At 37.9% G+C, this 20,409-nt stretch overlaps 2 protein-coding genes across 3 annotated transcripts in view; one reads left to right on the forward strand and one right to left on the reverse strand.

Moving 5' to 3' along the window:
• The window catches only part of LOC127529167 (uncharacterized), a 445,804-nt gene that overhangs the window by 402,045 nt on the left and 23,350 nt on the right, over positions 1–20,409 (reverse strand). The window lies entirely within an intron of this gene.
• golga1 (golgin A1) overlaps positions 1–20,409 on the forward strand; it is a 119,930-nt gene that overhangs the window by 29,126 nt on the left and 70,395 nt on the right. For both annotated transcript variants that reach the window (XM_028809141.2, XM_051931975.1), the window contains exons 4-6: positions 12,300–12,374; positions 15,547–15,644; positions 18,441–18,473. In XM_028809141.2, coding sequence (XP_028664974.2) covers positions 12,300–12,374; positions 15,547–15,644; positions 18,441–18,473 — 206 coding nt within the window. The remainder of the gene's footprint in view (positions 1–12,299; positions 12,375–15,546; positions 15,645–18,440; positions 18,474–20,409) is intronic.

The raw sequence follows: 20,409 nt of genomic DNA on the forward strand, positions 1-20,409 counted from the left end.
AATTCTATGTTATGAGCAAAGACTTAAAAACAGATCTGCTATAGGTTAAAAGAAAATTACTTGAGCTTCAGCCATTCAAATGACAATGCATACACATGCTTGGTAGGTGGTTTTAATAGTCAGGCCAATTATACATTAGCAGCCGTGTCAGGGTGATAATATGCAAATACTCGAGCAATAAAAAAATCAGTAACGCTATACCTCTTCCAAAAATTGTAAAAATGTATGAAATACATAACCTCAATATTCATTATACCTCCCAGTCCTGTGTTTTTTTTTGTAATAAATAGCCAGTTCTCAGTAAGACAGACAGATGGCATCACCAAGTCCTATCTTGTAGAAGGTTATTTATGTGAGAAAGTAAACGTAAGGATGGAGCTGAAACAATAGAACCAAGATGCTGTGATGTTAATTTAATAAGAATTATGGTAAACTACAGGGGCTGCCTGAAGCTAAGATTTTCATACCTTAGAGTGAAGGACTGTATTGAGAGAGCTGTGAACAAAATGTGTATGATCACGATATGTGACTTGCTTATGTTGTTCCAAGCTACGTCATCAGAAGATCTTCTTGTTTCTGAAACAAAAATAAGACCTAAAGCAATAATTAGTAGCAGTTAACTTCAAATACATTTGCGCTCCAGTAGAGTGGTTGCTGTAAACCACGTTTCGGGAAGCGCTAACTCTAGCTGGGTGGGTGGTTCAACTCTCTGCCAGTTTGCTGTTTCTTTATTCTTTATTTATTTGAATGTGAATTTCCCATTGGGATTAATAAAGTATCTATCTATCTATCTATCTATCTATCTATCTATCTATCTATCTATCTATCTATCTATCTATCTATTCCTCAATATACAATGGATGGTGATTTTTTTTTTTTTTTATTCTTTTTGCTTTTTTGTCATTGCACAGTTCAGATTCTCTGTTTCAGTTGGCAATGTTTTAGCTGAACATTGGCTGCATTAAGGTCTAAAGAAAGAAAGAGTGGAAAGTTATTGATATGTAGGAGCATGGGACTACCTAGCAGGCATCATGGTGGTACACACATCATACGGCTGGCTGCCACATCATACGGCTACTACTGATCTTTTTTCTGTTGGCTCATCCCATTCTGAGGTGTTTGCTGAATGTTTTCCCACATGTGGCAATATCAGCTTTGTTAGGCTGTTGGTCCCAAAAAGTAGAATACATTAAAGATAAAATGCCAAACATTATGTCCCATGTTAACTGACATGCTGTCAAACAACGACAACATTTATTTATATAGCACATTTTCATACAAATAATGTAGCTCAATGTGCTTTACATGATGAAGAAAGAAAAAAGACAAAGCGAGAATTAAAATCGGAGAACACTAATTAACATAGAATAAAAGTAAGGTCCGATGGCCAGGGAGGACAGAAAAAACAAAAAAAAACTCCAGACGACTGGAGAAAAAATAAAATCTGCAGGGGGTTCTGAAGCCACGAGACCACCCAGCCCCCTCTAGGCATTCTACCTAACATCAATGACCTCAATCAGTCCTCATTGTATTCAGGGTTCTCATGGAAGGACTTGATGATGATGGTCACGTGGACTTCTGGCCTTTAATCCATCAATGTGGGGATATCACGGTGCTTTGATTAGGTGGTGGTGGTGCAGGTTGCCACCACAGAAAACCAGAAAAAGAACAGAAGAGAGAGCAGGGGTTAGTATGGATTTTGGAGCCACCATGAATAGTAATGATAATTAATTGAATATGCAGAGCATCAGGATTAAATTAAAATGAAGTTATGAGAAAGCCATGTTAAAGTAATGTGTTTTCAGCAGTTTTTTAAAGTGCTCCACCGTATCAGCCTGGCGAATTCCTATTGGCAGGCTATTCCAGACTTTAGGTGCACAACAGCAGAAGGCCACCTCACCACTTCTTTTAAGTTTAGCTCTTGGAATTCTAAGCAGACACTCATTTGAAGATCTAAGGTTACGATTTGGAATATAAGGTGTCAGACATTCCGATATATAAGATGGAGCAGATTATTTAAGGCTTTGCAAACCATAAGCAGTATTTTAAAGTCAATTCTGAATGAGACAGGTAACCAGTGTAGTGATATCAAAACTGGAGAAATGTGCTTGGATTTTCTTTTCCTAGTTAGGATTCTAGCAGCTGCATTCTTCACTAGTTTCTGTCGATTTATGTCTTTTTTGGGTAGTCCTGAGAGGAGTGCGTTACAGTAATCTAGTCGACTGAAAACAAAAGCGTGAACTAATTTCTCAGCATCTTTCAATGATATAAGAGGTCTAACTTTTGTTATATTTCTTAAGTGAAAAAATGCTGTCCTAGTGATCTGATTAATATGCGATTTAAAATTAAGGTCACAGTCAACAGTTACCCCTAAATTCTTTACCTCTGTTTTGACTTTTAATCCTAATGCATCAAGTTTATTTCTAATAACCTCATTATATCCATTATTGCCACAAAATAAAATTTCTGTTTTCTCTTTATTTAGCTTGACAAAAATTACTACTCATCCACTCAAAAACACAAGTAAGACATTGTATTAGTGAAACAACAGAGTCAAAGGCATATGAATTAAATAATGCCTGAAACTGATACTTGGTGCATCCTGATGATCCATTTGAATTAACTAGAAATACGCAACTTTTAAGTATATATAGTGGATGGAGAAAGTGTTCAGACACATTCACCTTCAGCACACTTTATTGTGTTGTAAATATAATTTTTAATGGATAAACTTGCAATTTTTTCCCATCAGTCTACTCAAGTTACCAAAATGTTCACTTTGGTATTGATACCTACTTGTTACTGGCAATGAGGTCCAAAAGCATATAAAGGACATAACTCTCCACAAACCAAACCCAACCCCCAGTCCTCGGTCCTGTCTCCCTGGTGTGCTGCACTAATAGGTGTCAACGTGGAACGGTTCCCTCTTGAAGCACTTCAGCGTTGACCTCCCAACCCCTCATTGAAGTGTCCAGCATGTTGAAGCACTTCCAGTTCCCTCTCTAGAATCTTCACCACATTGAAGCTTTCCTCACTGCAGTCTGCTGTATGTCAAAGAGTGGGGGAGTGGGACATAAACAGGTGGAAAACTAATGTTTACTTCCAGTACGAAAAATAAAATGCTGGTATCGCACTGTTTTAAAAATTTGTATTTTTTTTCAGTACTTTTTAAGTTCTGGTGTACTGTGCATCCCGAGTCTACACTCACTAAGTCATAATGACAAATAAAAAGAAGTTTTCAAAAAAAGTCTACAAAATTATTAAAAATTAAAAAGTGAAATCTTTTAAGTATACTGACCCGTAATTGAGTCCTTTGTAGAAGCCTGTTTAGCGGTATTTCCAGCTTAAGGTCTTCTTGGGTTAGTCTCTACCTGGATTTGGGCAGTTTGTGCCATTCTTCCTGGCAGATCCTGTCAACCTTTGTTAGATTGGATGGGAAACATCCATGAACTGCCATCTTCAGGTCAAGAATGGTTAAGAGACTTATCCAGAAGGCACTATAGCATTGTCATGACTGTATGTTTTGGGTAATTGTGAGTTAGTCAGTCATTTTCTAACCCACTTTGCCCTGAACAGGGTCGCAGGACTGCTGGAGCCTATTCCAGCCAGCAAAGACTGCAAGGCATGAACAAATGCTGGACAGGGTCCCAGTTACCATTAGAGGGGTAAACAGACAGACAGACACACACCAGCAACACACTACAACTTAGTATTGCCAATCCACTAACTTTCATGGGTAATTGTCATGCTGAGAAATGAACAATCACTACAGTCTGAGGTTGCATGCACTCCAGATCAGGTTTTCTTCAAGGATCTCTCTGTATTTGGGTGCATTGATCCTCCCCTCAATTCTGACCAGTCTCCCTTTCCCTGCACCCCCCTAGTGTGATGCTCCCACCAACATTTGGCAGCTGATGAGCAGTGCCAGTCTTCAGCAAACTTAGTTCTTGTAGCCTGCCCAAGGAGTTCAATTTTTGTCTCATCAGACCAGAGAATCTTTTTTCCTGTAGCTGTCAGAGCCCTTTACTCAAGCGATTTCCATCTAGCCATTGTCTTTTTCTCCACACATCAGCAACCTCTCCAGGTCCTGCAGATATCTTCTTTACAACATCAGGAGAATCCGCCCCTTTCTCACTACAGAGGCTACTCAGCTTCTCGTCCAGACCTTGGTCATCTCTAAGCTGGACTACTGCAACTCTCTGATGTCTGGACTTTCACTAAAGGCAACACGACCACTTCAATTGATCCAGAATGCAGCTGCAAGACTCATTTTTAATATTCCCAAATTCTCACACACTACACCTCTGCTGCGGAACCTGCACTGGCTCCCTGTGGCTGCCCGCATCAGGTTCAAAACCCTAACCCTGGCCTTTAAGGCCAAAACTGGAACTGCACCACCTTACATATCAGCACTGGTTAAGCAGCGTGTCACTTCTCGCTCTCTCAGAACATCAAGCACTGCTCGTCTCGAACCACCCTTACTTAAAAGAAGAAGACGACATGCATCAAGACTCTTTGCAGTGTTGGCTCCTCAGTGGTGGAACAAACTTCCTCTTGCTGTACGAACAGCGGAGACCCTCACTGTCTTCAAACGTCGTCTGAAGACACACTTCTTTCAACAGCACTTGGACTAAAGTCCCCATACTTTTTTTCTACCCTTTTTCTCAAAAAAAAAAAAAAAAAAAATTTTTGTACTAACAACTTTTCTTCTAGCATGGTTTTGTGTACAACTTGGTCAGCGGTAACTTGTTTAATGACAGTAGATTTAATCCTAGCCTTAAAGACTGAAGAACAGTCGTAGACTACTAAGCACTGTTGTAAGTCGCTCTGGATAAGAGCGTCTGCTAAATAATGTAAATGTAAATGTAGCCACCGTTCCATAAACACCTGATTGATGGAGTGCTGCCAAGATGGTCATTCATTCAGCGGTCTCTCCCATATCTTTTCGAGTGACCATTGGGGTGTTTGTCACTTCCCTGATCAAGCCCCTTCTTGCCTGGTTATTCACTTTGGCCAAATGGCCAACTCTTAGGAGTCCTGGTGGTTCCCAACTTCTTCCATTTCACAAGTATGGAGGCCACTGTGTTCCTTGAGCACTCAAAATGGTTTGATCCCCTTGCCTTGATCCATGCCTCACTATTATTTGATCATGCAGGTTGATGGCTTGTTTTTTTGTCCTTACATGCAGTATGCAATGTTGGACACTCTGTATGTGCCTTTCTCAATGATGTCCAGTCAGTTCACTTTGAAACAAGTTCAAGTTCTAGACACATCTCAAGGATAATCAAAGCACACAGGATACACCTGACCACAATTTAGATTGCCACAGCACAAGGTCCACCAACTTAGAAATGAGACTTTGCAAACCTTTGTGAAAATGTGTTTTAACTTTGTCACTATGTGTTACTCAGTGTAGATTGAAAGGCAAAAATGCAAATCAGTCCATTTAAAATTAAATTTACAGCACAATAAAGTGTGCTGAAGGTGAATGGGGTCTAAATAACTTTCTGAATCCACTGCGTAAGGGGAAGTAAAAATGAGAGCTGTTTTTGTTTTATTTCTAGCTCTTGCATTTGCACTATATGCTACACCTGGTTAGAGGCCATTATAATGAGACGTTTATTTAAATTTAAACAAACGTAGGCATCTGAAACCAGCAAAACAGCCATGCAGTGCGTATTGAAGTGCAATATAATTACTTCTTATTTGTTTTACATGTTGCACAGCCTTAGCCCGCATTACATTGGAATAATTTGGATTTTCCTGTAATTTAATTTGCAAAGATCTAAATGCAAAACAAAGCACATTCTTGCTTATTCTGTTAGTGAAGCTTACTTCTCTGAACAAAGGAAAGGCAGAATGCTCAGTGAATGAACACCAAGAATACCAGTTAGCATAGCATGGCTTAGAATGTGTATGGGTGTGTCTGTTTGTTTATTTTAGTGATCATGTAACTTCCTTTTTTTTTCCCCCAGAGGAGTAAAGGAATGGTTGTCCTTTTAATAGTAACTAGCTGACGCTCGCCATAGCATACGGCGGTGTAAGAATATGAATGGAAAATGGTGAGAAAGGAATTCAGAACTCCAGAAGAAATAAATACTTCTTGAAAGACGCAGTTGTGAATAGGTGTTTTGGTGAAGATGACAGATAATGAGTCGAAAGATCTAACCCTAGAAAAAGCCACGTACAACTGACCGTGGCTGTTTGAAGTAAATGACAATGGTAGCATGGAGAATCTTGAAAAGAGCTTGAATTTCAGCTTCACCACCATAAACTCCAGATGTTGCCATGTATTGATAGTACTCTTGACTTGTTGTGATAACTCGACTTGCGTTGGAAAGAACAACAGGAAGAACGTCTCCAAATCTGTCCCAATGTGATGCAATGAAATCTACTGCCCTATGTCGTAGTGAGAGTGCATTGCCTTCGTCAACCGTTTGTGTCAAGAAATAACCCGCTGATAGGAACAGGTAGTTGCCGAATCCCAAAATTGACATGATGTTGTACAAAAACCCGTCGACAGAGAAGATACTGTCGTTCATTTTATAACAAAGGCTTAGGAAACAACCGTCGCAGTATAACAAAAATACGAAGGAGCGAAACCAATGGCTATGGTCGACAGAGTATCTTTCTGTAACAGGCTACGGAAAAGAATCCCAGGCGCACACATGGCTGAAGTGAAAGGTCACGGGTCAGGCTAGATATAGGGCGGTGACGTGACACCAATGGGGTCATGAGAGAGGAGCGGGGAACGCGGTCGTCCGAAGGAGGAATAGGAATCGAGAAAAGCACCGTGGGGGTGTATGGGAGGCCTCAGGCAGCATGGAGAAGGGTTTGGAAGAGCAGGAATAGGAATCGAGAAATGCCGTGTCGGCTGCGTGTGGGTGGGAACGTTTTTGAACAGGAAGCATGACGAACCAGAAGAGAAATATATATACAGTGGTGTGAAAAACTATTTGCCCCCTTCCTGATTTCTTATTCTTTTGCATGTTTGTCACACAAAATGTTTCTGATCATCAAACACATTTAACCATTAGTCAAATATAACACAAGTAAACACAAAATGCAGTTTTTAAATGATGGTATTTATTATTTAGGGAGAAAAAAAATCCAAACCTACATGGCCCTGTGTGAAAAAGTAATTGCCCCCTTGTTAAAAAATAACCTAACTGTGGTGTATCACACCTGAGTTCAATTTCCGTAGCCACCCCCAGGCCTGATTACTGCCACACCTGTTTCAATCAAGAAATCACTTAAATAGGAGCTGCCTGACACAGAGAAGTAGACCAAAAGCACCTCAAAAGCTAGACATCATGCCAAGATCCAAAGAAATTCAGGAACAAATGAGAACAGAAGTAATTGAGATCTATCAGTCTGGTAAAGGTTATAAAGCCATTTCTAAAGCTTTGGGACTCCAGCGAACCACAGTGAGAGCCATTATCCACAAATGGCAAAAACATGGAACAGTGGTGAACCTTCCCAGGAGTGGCCGGCCGACCAAAATTACCCCAAGAGCGCAGAGACGACTCATCCGAGAGGTCACAAAAGACCCCAGGACAACGTCTAAAGAACTGCAGGCCTCACTTGCCTCAATTAAGGTCAGTGTTCACGACTCCACCATAAGAAAGAGACTGGGCAAAAACAGCCTGCATGGCAGATTTCCAAGACGCAAACCACTGTTAAGCAAAAAGAACATTAGGGCTCATCTCAATTTTGCTAAGAAACATCTCAATGATTGCCAAGACTTTTGGGAAAATACCTTGTGGACTGATGAGTCAAAAGTTGAACTTTTTGGAAGGCAAATGTCCCATTACATCTGGCGTAAAAGGAACACAGCATTTCAGAAAAAGAACATCATACCAACAGTAAAATATGGTGGTGGTAGTGTGATGGTCTGGGGTTGTTTTGCTGCTTCAGGACCTGGAAGGCTTGCTGTGATAGATGGAACCATGAATTCTACTGTCTACCAAAAAATCCTGAAGGAGAATGTCCAGCCATTTGTTCGTCAACTCAAGCTGAAGCGATCTTGGGTGCTGCAACAGGACAATGACCCAAAACAAATCCACCTCTGAATGGCTGAAGAAAAACAAAATGAAGACTTTGGAGTGGCCTAGTCAAAGTCCTGACCTGAATCCAATTGAGATGCTATGGCATGACCTTAAAAAGGCGGTTCATGCTAGAAAACCCTCAAATAAAGCTGAATTACAACAATTTTGCAAAGATGAGTGGGCCAAAATTCCTCCAGAGCGCTGTAAAAGACTCATTGCAAGTTATTGCAAACGCTTGATTGCAGTTATTGCTGCTAAGGGTGGCCCAACCAGTTATTAGGTTCTGGGGGCAATTACTTTTTCACACAGGGCCATGTAGGTTTGGATTTTTTTTTCTCCCTAAATAATAAAAACCACCATTTAGAAACTGCATTTTGTGTTTACTTGTGTTATATTTGACTAATGGTTAAATGTGTTTGATGATCAGAAACATTTTGTTTGACAAACATGCAAAAGAATAAGAAATCAGGAAGGGGGCAAAAAGTTTTTCACACCACTGTAAGAGATTATTCCAGCAGAGACCTAGGGCCATTTACTTAATGTTTATAGCTTTTGTCATCTTTACTTGCTTTGAAATTTATTGTGTTAACTTATACTATAACAGCCAATCTGATTTACAGTTCCACACAAAGGTTTGTACACCTCTGGTTAAATTACATTTGTAAAGTAAAAAAGTAAATCTGACTTTGACAGCAAAACAAACTTAAATAGTGCCATTTTAATGAAAATGATAATGTTGTCGTCTTCATCTTTTTCCTCTTCTATGTCAGTTCAATGTGCCTGATCAGCCTTCTCCACACAGCTAAAATCTTCATTTACTTTATCCACACATCTCAACTTTGGCCTCCCTCGCTTTCTCTTGCCCTGTATTTTCATTCCCATCATTCTTTTGCCCACACATTCATTGTCTCTCCTCATCACATGTCCATACCACTTCAGCCTACTTTCCTGTACTTTCTTAAATATCTCGCCCACTTTTGTTGCACCTCTGATTATTTAATTTCTTATTGTCCTTTCTTGTAACTCCATACGTCCTTCTCAACGTTCTCATCTGTGCCACATCTTCTTCTCCTGCACTCCCTTTACTGCTCATGACTCCGCTCCACAGTCATTGCTGGTGTCGTAAACCTTACCTTTAAACTTAGCCTTTATCTGATGTTACATACTATATGAAATTGGAAAAAATCTAATTCTCTCAGAGTATCTGTTCAAAACATTTTCAAGACCTAGCAGGATCTAATCAATAGTATTTTAGTATAAGCACTTATATTGGGGTTTGGGAAACACTCCTTTCCCTCTATAACACTGTCAAAGGTGCTGCTGCTTTGCAGTAAGGAGACTGTGGAAGATTGTGGGTTCACATCCCGGTTCCTCCCTGTGTGGATAGCGCTTTGAGTACTGAGAAAAGCGCTATATAAATGTAATGAATTATTATTATTTATTCTGGTTGTTGGCCTTTCTGTCTTTCTCATGAGTGACAGCTGAATTGAATTTAGTTTTGTTAAGTTTGAATTGATTGTATGGAATGTTACATGCTTTAAATAAACTCAATAAAAGTTAAAAAAAAACTTTGCCTTAATTCTAGGATCACACAATACTCCTGATACCTTCTTCAAATTACTCCATCCACACTGAACTCTCTGCATTTTATTTTCTATCATTGGCTACCACTGATCCTAGATATTTAAATGTATCCACAATTTTCAGTAGCTGTCCCTGCAGGCTAACTTCTATGTCCTGCTCATCATTAAACCTGGTATATTCTGTCTTCTTTCTATTTATCTTCAACCTTTTATCTTCCGAAGCCCTTCTCCATTCTTCCAACTTCTTCTCCGCTCTCTTTTCTGATGCTACACAACACTATTTTTTTTTTTTAACCCACGAGTCAACACGTCTATAACCAGATCAAAGAACTGACATCTTGTCTGTTCCCCCTACACTGTGTTAAAACTGAGTTCTCACTCCATCATAGTGTGCATATGAAAATGTTAATGTACAGTTACACATTATTTGATGATCTAATAAAATATTAAAACAAAAAAATGAGTAAATGGGACAAAGGTTTGGGTACTCTTTCATTTGTATGTCCACAGGACTCTTTAGGTCATGTGTCTGGTCTTAGGTTGGCCAGGAATTGCCAGCTGCTAAATTCTTTGGCTCTTTCAACATTGTGCAACACTCAACACCCATAGGATCTTCTAAGCAACTGACTGAGGATCTGAATGAAACTAACTGATGCCTACAAAGGGGGGGGGGGGGGGGGGGGGGGGGGGAGATAGAGGCTATAAAAAGATATCAAAGTGCTTCCAGCTGACAGTTTCGACAGTGTGAAGTGTCATTAAGAATTTGTTAATCAGGAACCATGGAAGTCAAGACAAGATCTGGAAGACCTAGAAAACTGTCAGAAAGCAAAAGCTCCGTATTACTGTAAGAGATGAGCATGGTCTTCATGGAAGAGCCATTAAAAGAAAATTACATCTGCAATCTCATTATAGAAAAAAACAATGTTTGAAGTATGCAAAGCAACGTCTGCATAACACAAAGGCATTTTGGGACCAAGAGCAGTAGACTAAAGTTAAAATCAAACTCTTTGGCCACAAACGCAAAAGGAGGGAAAACAGGAGCAGCATGTGAAGAAAAGCTCACCTTGTCAGCTGTTAAGTATGGGATGGATCTATTAGGCTTCAGGCATGTGTGGCAGCTAGTGGCACAGGGAAGAATGGATTCCACTAAGGCACAGGGAAGAATGGATTCCACTAAATATTAATATCAGACACTCAGTGATGAAACTAGAGCTGAAAATAGCATGGCTTCTACAACAAGACAGCGATTCAAAACACACTGAAGTAACACAAGAAACACAAGGAGGTGGTTTTGGAATGGCCCTCACAGTCCCCAGACAGTGAAAATCCGTAGGTAGATCTTAAACACGATGTACACACAAGACAGCCCAAGACTATCACACAGCTGGAAGCCATTTGCAAGGAATAATGGAGGTAACAATTCTAAAACAAGTGTTCAGAGTTTGTGAGCTGCGAGTTTAGCCAAAATGGGCTTTGCTAAATATTGACTTAATAGGGTACCCAATCTTTTGCAAAGGCCACATTACTCATTAATGTTTTTTTTTTTTTTTTTTTCTGCCATGTGACTTATTGAAGATATGTAATTGTGTAAATTAAAAGATATTTGATATCTGTTGCCCTACGTGTGCCGTAAGTGCCTTTCCTCGGTATCCTCGTGTGTCTCAGCCTCTTTTGAGTGGCGTTTACTCTCCCGATGGCATTCTAGTAAAGCTTGTTTCTCAGACTCTGTAAATTTGAGACGCCTTGCTCACCTCCTCTCCACTTTTATGCTTTCCAGTTTTGAAGGTGATTACACCTTTTACTCCTCTTCGCATGTCTTGCACTCGCACTTCCTCTTTTGATTCAATCAGATTGCTCAGAGGGACCAGACACACATAGATCTTAGTTTTTTTACTATATAGTTGATTTTTTTCCCATTTGTTTAGTTTGTTTATTAAATCATAACTGTACAGTAAAATGCCATTCAGTTTATTTGCTGTCAACATTTCATTGACAATTTTTTACTTCAGATGTCATCAAATATATGTAATTTGGCCAAAATGTTAAAACTTTTGCATGAAACTGGAATTGTACCTACTCACATAGTGTGTGTGCACAATGTGAGTAGGAAGTATTGGGGTGGCCATCACTGAATCCCATCAACAACCTGTGGACTGGAAAGTGTGTCTGACAACTTGTAAAGGATTCAATTCTTTTTATTACAGATATTTTTTAAGCTTTTATTTCTTTTTAAAAACCCTGTGACCTGGTGTTACAATAAGATCATGTTACCCCTAATTTCTACAAAAGGGAGCTAAAGGGAGTTGTGAGAGGAAGGGCAATCTGGCCACACTCCAGTACCCCTAAAATTTGGGGACAACTGGTCACGTTGGGTGAATTCAGAAAACAGCTTTTGAATCAGCAGATTAAGAGTTTTACAGCTTATTCTTGTGTTTATTTCCCCTAATTGACTTTACCTTTACTTCATCTTTTCCATGACTTCCATTTAGTAAACCCTGTGTTTTATCCTACTCTAGAGTGAAGCAGAATCAATATTTCTGGCCTTGCCCTCTTACCTGGTTATCACTTTATGAAAACTGTTTTCCATCTTTCACTCATGTTTTACCCTCTGTTGTCCTTTTTTGTTCCCACTCTGTCTCTGGTCCACATTCTCTCTCACTTCTACAAGATTGTGCTGAACAGCTGAGAAACACGCTGAGGATAAAAGAGAAGCTTGAAATTGCATTAGAAAAACATCAGGATTGTACGTATTTGTTTTCCATTTGTTACTTTCCCTTTTGTTTCCTTTTAATATGTACTTTTCAGAGTTTTACATTATGTCCAATACATTTTTTATATGCTTTATACTGTGTTATTCATACAGTTTAGGCAAAAACACCAAGGCTTAAGACTTTTCAAACTCCACGTGTCATGTTACTAGACATTCCTTGTGTTATGTCCATTACAGTGTCTACTTTTATTTCCATAAAGTCGTAATGTCAAAATAATACCTAAGGGACAGATCTGTTTCAGCCTTTATTTACACTATCAGATGTTCAGTGGGTCAAGTGTGTACTTATAGCATCGTGAATGTCTGTTTAAACAGATTACAGAAATTATTTTAATGACTTTTGTAAGCCTCTGATTGGCAAATTTATTGTAATTGATTTAATTGGCTGTGCCTCTGTGGCTGTATTTAAGGATTTAAGGGTGTACCTTTAGAGCCAGTTGGAAGATCCCCCCAACCAACTCAGGAAGGAAAAAAAAAAGTGGACCTCCACAAGTTTGATTCCTTTTAAGGATCAATTTCCAAACAACAGGAGGTACCACAAGCATCAGTACAAACAATTGTACACAAATACAAATATCTAAACATATCACAGATTCTGCAAATATATCTAAGAATAACACAGATTCTGCATCATCAAGGAAGGAGACACAAATTAACTCCCAAGGATGAATGAACTTTATTCTGACGGGTTTTACTGAATCCCCAAGACAAAAGCAATGGAACTGGCGGCATTAGGCATCTAAATATCAACATCTACTAGTAAGGGAGTCCTTCAATACCATGGCATGATTAGCTGCCACACAAGAAAGAAGCCCATATTCCAAGACCGACATTAAAAATTCCAACCTGAAATTTGCACGTGATCACCAGGACAAAGACTTTGCCTTTTGGAGGTGTTTCATATGTGGGCATATGAAACAAAAATTGAACTCTTTGGCTATATTCTTAACATCGGTAAAACCAAGGAACTACTTCTTGAGTTTCACCACACCAAAGAAGCCTCTATATCAGGTAACTATTCAGGGGGTGGATGTCGAAGTGGTCCACTCCTACAAGTACTTGGAGGTCCACATCAATAACTGGTAGGAATGGTCTTGTAAATGCAGATGAACTGTATAAGAAAGGACAGAGCAAGCTCTTTTTTCTCAGAAGACTGTGTTCCTTTAATGTGGGTGGTGACATCCTTCTCCTCTTCTACAAATCTGTGATGGACAGTGCAGTCTTCATTGTAGTGGGCTGGGCTGCTAACATCACTTCGAGAGATGCCCACCAAATCAACAAGCTGATTGAAAGAGCAGGCTCAGGCATGGGGCACACTTTGGACCTCCTGGAGGTCATAGCGAAGGAGGGAATGAAAATAAAACTGATTACCATTAGGAACAATACTGCTCATCATCTCTGTGACACACTAGCACTGATGACTTTTCACCAATTAATTCTTCAGCAGAAGTGTGTCAAGAAATGGTACAACGGGATTCTTTATACCAACAGCAATACCCTATGTAATGCTTCAGTGTGACCGTGACAACCAAGTCGGACATTTTCTTTCTTTTTAGTCATCCTGGTATGTGTTCAAGCGTATGTATGTATGTATGTATGTATGTGTATTTATTTATTTATTTAAGCTTCTGTGAAAATCCAGATTTCTCCCTAGGGACTAATAAAGTTCTATGTATCTATCTAATGATCAATTCAATGTATGGAGCAAGAAGGGTGAGGCTTTTAATCCAAAGAATGCTATCCCAGCTGTGAAACATAGGTGTGGTAGCATCATATTGTGGGGGTAAAAGGTTTGGGGCATTTCAGAAATTAAATGGCATCATGAGGAAGGAGGATTATCATAAAATTCTGAGGAAACACTTCAAGTCATCACCCAGAAAGTTCAAACTTGGTCACAAAGAGTTGTAACAAAAATGGCTTAAAGTCAATCTGTGGACTGGAAAGTGTGTCCGAGAAAGGAGGCCCAAAACTCTAACTGACGTACACCAATTCAGTCAGGAAGAATGGGAAAATATTCCTGGCATGTATTGTGAGAAGCCTGTGGAAGGCAACCCTAAGCATTTGATTCAGGTTAAGGATTTTAAAGGCAGTGGCACCAAATATTAACAAAATGTACATAAACCCACTGAAAATCTGATATAGCAAGTGAAGGCTGAAATAACTTTGTTTCTTATCTATTATTTTATCATTACCACTAATTTAAATAAAGTAGGCACCCTAATTGACTAAACATAGTGGTGAAACAGAGTTTGAAAGTCTGTAGCCCAGAGGAATGGAAACTTTCATCCTCAACTTACTGATTTGTTTAAAATGGTGTCTTATTCAGTAATAAAGTTGTATCTGATATATGAAAAATATTTTTTTCTTCTTCGAAGAATGCTAACCGTCTTGAATTTCCAGTTTCGCTGTGTCACAATTGTTACATTACCTCTACTTATGTTGATTCCTTAAGTTTAAATGTGAAATGTTTTTTATATTAATTTTGCAATTAGACCCTGGATAACTCTGGAAACATGAAGACTAAGCATAGGCAAATATTGTCTAGGCATTACTCAGAAATCTGCAAAAATGCAAACAAAATAAAAAGCCAGCAGGTTATACTGTAAAAAAATATGATGTTCTGGTCAGATTTCATAATGTGTTAATGAGGCCACATGTGGATGTTCTGGGTGCATCTGAATTGGATTAGAACAAAACCTATTAGCCACTGTGGCTCTGCAGCACCAACCTTGAGCACCTGTGCCTGCATTGTGCTCCAGGCCATTAAACCTACTTGGAGTTCTGTGTTAAGTAGGTCATTTTCTACTGATTCAGTGTAACATATCTGTTAATTTGAGTAGCGTGGTGAAAGAGGACATGCGGGTGATGGGGGTAACAGAGCAAGATACAGAGGACAGGAAGATATGGAAAAAGGTGCTCCGCTGTGGCAACCCCTCACAGCAGGAGCAGCTGGAAGAAGAAGAAGATTGGTTTAATTTGTTCATAAATCATTAATTTATGAAGTCAGATTTTTTTTTATTGATGTAGACAGCATTTATGTTCATTTCCTGATATATATTTTTTAATAAATACATTACTTGTTCTAATTGGAAGAGAAAAGTAATTAGGTCCTGTTAGCAATTTTTGTTTTCATTTCTTTACTCAGCTACAGTGCGGAAGCTTCAGGAACAGAATGAAGCCTACCAGGGTAATTATGCCAAAATGGCAGAGGCAAAGGCTTTGGCCTTGGAGAAGAAGGATCTGGTAAGTCCATTCTTTAAAAAAAAAAAAAAATAATAATAATAATTAGTTAAATATCTCAACTCATATTAAATATATAGTCCACCCAAAAATGATTTTTTTTATTTGTTACTTACCCCATGTACTATTAAGTGGTGGCTAAGAAAAAATATAATCTGTTTTCATGCAAAATGGAGAGAAAAAACTTTATTATATAATACAAGCCAAAAGTGACCAGTGCTATTCAGTGACAAATAATGTGAAAAACGTCCAAAGAAAAAAAAAATCTTGTGTTACTTCGTATCCAGTCGTATTTATAAAACGTTCAAAATGCAATATTGTTAAATAGTGACTTCTGGAATAATCAGTGCACATCATTAACTGACTAAAGCCTCATGGGAGTCACTTTTTGAATTGAAGACAGGACTCTTGACCAGTGAATGAGGAGAAGTGGCGGGTCTTCAATTCTAAACGTCATTCCCATGAGGCTTAAGTTTTCGGTTTATGATGTGGGCTTATTATTGTGGAAGTAACTACTATAAAACAAACAGACCACAAACAATTATGAAAGGTTTGAGCTCCTAGGTGATCCCCATATAACTGTAACTTTGTCAGAAACAAAATTAAATGTGAGAATGTCTTCAGAGACATGAGTCAGAAACAGACTGGAGCCAAGATGGCAGTGGAACTGGTTTTCAGGATGGAAACGTGGAAGAGGCAGGTTCAGGTGGCTGGAGGCTGGAAGTGACATCATTGGTATCATGTCCATTAATTATCTGTTCTACAGAGTTAAAAAGAGAAGTGGCATTAGGCGACAGTGCCAACCCCTGACTCGGAGTATAATTACCAACTGACAAGCCCTGCACACATGTGCAACAATATTTTAGCAATAAAAATCAAGCGTTTTGCACGTTTTGTATATACAACTGGATGACTGACATTTGGATTCTGCAACACAAGTTACGTGAGATTTTTTCTTTTTTCCATACTTTTTTTTCTTACATCTTTTGCTGTTGTACAGCATTAGTCACTGTTGACATTTACTATATCATAAATTTTAGTCTTAAGATTAGAGTAAGTAGCATACAAAAAATGTTCTTAGGTGGGGTGTTCTTTTAATTTTTCATCATCAAGGAATAATGGTATATTTTGAATATTTATTATATTAAAGTATAAGTATAGTTATGTGTGTATTTTTTATTTTATCAAATAATACAAAGTTATAACAAAATCAGAACAATTTTGCATTCAATAATCGTGTTATGAAGGGGACAAAATTCAAATAAATGTTTAAAATTCCTTCCCCAACACTATAAATCCCCTCCACCTTTGCATCTCTTTAAACAGTCCTTCCTCCACTCTACACATTGCATACTCTATAATAAATAAGATGATATAAATAAAAAAGAATCTTTACATATAATATGCTACCTTGGCTGTTCGTTTGTCTGTCCAGGATTTTAAATCACCTGTAGCTCGCAAACCGTTTGACCTATTTTGGTATGCATATACTACGTGACGTTTACTATCCGCTTTTGGAGTGATGACTGACCACCAAGGTTATTCCTCTTTTTATTTTTATTTTATTTTATTGTAGAATCAACTCTCGGCAGAGGCCAGCAGGACAGCCGTGTGACTTATGCGTACAGGTGCCGTTCTCATTCCCTACCACCTTTGCGGTCACTTCCCCTACCTCTTCATATCTTAAATCATTCTTGAGGCAGATTGAAGACTTAAGTGCCAGCTTAAGTTAAAAATTAAAGAAAACATACTAAGTAATTGCAACACAAACACTGACTTAATCAGTTTTAACACAAAAAGATGCCGACAAAAGAAAAGAAGAAGCGGGCCGCTAGGGTGGAGAGAAGACCTGCTCAGGAAGCAGCAAGAGCATCAACCTCTGAGCAAACAAATGCTAAACTTAGATGAAAACTAGGAATGCTCAAGTCAAGTATATTCACTGCACATTATTGTGCTGTGCGGCGTGTCTGGTCTTTCAATAATATGTAACTCTTCTAATTTCTTACAAATATTGATCCATTTTACTTAATCCAAATTTAATTTCCAGTTGTCCCACCACAGTGGAGCACAGCACTCCCTTCGCTCACCATACTTTGTCAGACTCTTCAGTTTTACAGATTGTTTTATAATATGTATTTTCTAGTTTCAGTCTTGAAGTAACATATACTTTAAAAATAAAATGATTGTAGAGAGGATATCAAAAGCGTACATGTCTGAACAGCAAAGGAAAAAGTATCCAAAACACTAGACAAAAATCATAAACAGAAAATAGCCATGAGAGTGAAAGTTACAAGAATGACCCAAAAACACTAGTCACACAGCACTGTTGGAGGCTAAGATGTACACAGTGCTAGAGTAATCCCACCTTCTGATCTCTACCTTTTTGTTTACTGGGCCCTTACTTTCATGTAACTGCTACAGTATGTAATTAACACGGGTAGTTCCTGATGAGACCAAGGTTAAAGCATGTGTCTGTTGTAAAAGCTGGAAAAGCTATAAACAGGTGCCACAAAAATTTCATAGAAGTAGCTGGAAACACTAAATAAGACCATAGGTTTTGTGTTATGATTATCTTCATGTAAAATGCTAGGGTTTTATGTCATTTTAAAGTGCAAATGTTTTTGCTTTTATATGTTATCACCATTATGAAATCAAAAAGAAAATGTGATCTAATGTTTAGTGTTCGTTCTCAAAATTGGAAGTTTACTCTTGATTTACTTATTTACGTGTTTCTGACTAGCTTTTATTCTTACTGCCTTTTAAAATCTTTTTCATTTTTTTTTTGTCTCATGCTTTTAGGAATGGAGACAGAAGTTTGCTGATCTCCAGCAGGTAAGGAATTATCCACAAATATTTTTTCAGCATTTTTTTTTTTTTTTTTTAATTATGAATGACTTTCTATAGCAATTCTGAGCCCAGCTCTTTGTGGCCTGTTTTACTCACTGGTGTTTGTACACATTAACTGAATAGAATTAGTTTCAAAATGCCTCTTGTATTCTTCAGCAGGCTTGATTTTTATTTTTATTTATTTATTTATTTTTTTAGACGTGTCAATTTCAATTATTTTCAAATGTAGACTCTGTTGTATAGTGTCTAAACTAAATCATGAAGCCAGTCCAGGATAAGAAGAATACCTTTATTGACACGTACATAGAGTCACTCAGTAGACTTACAGATGCTGGTGACACTTCTTAAATACTCTGACATGATTAGTTTAATTTCTCATGTCCTTGCTAGTTACTGATAAACAAGACCCTTGGAGTCGGGATTCTGCTACACTTTATAATGGCCGACCCCTTACCCAGCCGGCAGCTACACTTCCAAGATCTGTGGCCTGGATAAATTACTGAGGCTAATCTATAAATACCAAGCCGTACCTCTAACAAATAGAATTTTCCCCACAATCAACGGTTTAAACATAAGCACACAAAAGCAGATATGTAAAAATAGGTGGATAAATATATTAAATGATACAATAACAAAAAATGCAAATTTCACACACAGAAAATAAGTATATATATATATATATATATATATATATATATATATATATATATATATATATATATATATATATATATATATATATATATATATATATATATATATATAGATAGATAGATAGATAGATAGATAGATAGATATATATATATAATCTATCTATCTATCTATCTATCTATCTATCTAATATAAAGATAGATTATATATATATATCTATCTATCTATCTATCTAATATAAAGATAGATAGATAGATAGATAGATGGATATGTATATCCATCCACCAAACTACCAGTGTGACAACACCATATATACAATAACAAACCCTCCCTTGTCCCAGTAACATATAACAAACACAAATAACAATGAATGAATATGGAAAATGCTAATGATAGTGAACTTGAGTCTGAGTATATAACTGTCCTGAATACGGATGACTGGTCAACAGATACGTGATGTGTTTGAATTTCCCGGAAAAAATGGAGCAACCTCACCGTGAATCCTCGGTGTGTGATGGATAATGTAGTCCAACCCCGGGGTCTCTGGCGATGATTGAATTGAAGTAAGTCCGGCGGAATGAAAAATAAACTGGTTACAAAAGCGCGATGTGGAAAACAGCAGGTAAAGTTGGTTCGTTGTCGTGAAAATGTAATCTCCGTCTTTCTCCTCTCTCTTGGTCTGTTCCCTCCTGATTGTTTATATAGTAATGAGCCGGATGTAATTGATTGATTGTAAACAGGTGCTTTCCATCTTGGGGCTATGGTCTCTCTCCATCGTCCGTCCCCCTGTATTTACGGGGACGACATTCACTGACGTACACATTATAAACAGCTCTTACCGTTGAGATACTTGAATTCAATTTCAACATTTAAGTGACATAAATTGAGTAAAGAGTTTTTATTATTAAGCATAACACATTGATAACACGTTTGTCTATATAGGGGTATGATTTAAATTTTAGCTTTAGTCAAACAAATGAGGTATTAATAAATTGCAATATATAGTTGATTTGTATTGCAAAAGATTTAATAAAATTGTCATAATTGCGCTAGTAACCTACTGTATCATGATGCTCCTGCCAGTTCTCACTCCTCTGCTTCGTTGAAGAGGTTCTTAAACTAATACGTCGAAATAAAACAAAAACAATAAATAGGAAGAAATTGTTTTTGGGTCCTTGTCCTCTAGCCAGGCATGCTTATGAGCAGGACATGTTGGCACTGTGCAGCATCACTAATTGTAACTCTAAAAACTCATGAGAATGTATAGCAT

Source organism: Erpetoichthys calabaricus, chromosome 9 (assembly GCF_900747795.2).
Source record: "Erpetoichthys calabaricus chromosome 9, fErpCal1.3, whole genome shotgun sequence".
NCBI classification, from domain to species: domain Eukaryota; kingdom Metazoa; phylum Chordata; class Cladistia; order Polypteriformes; family Polypteridae; genus Erpetoichthys; species Erpetoichthys calabaricus.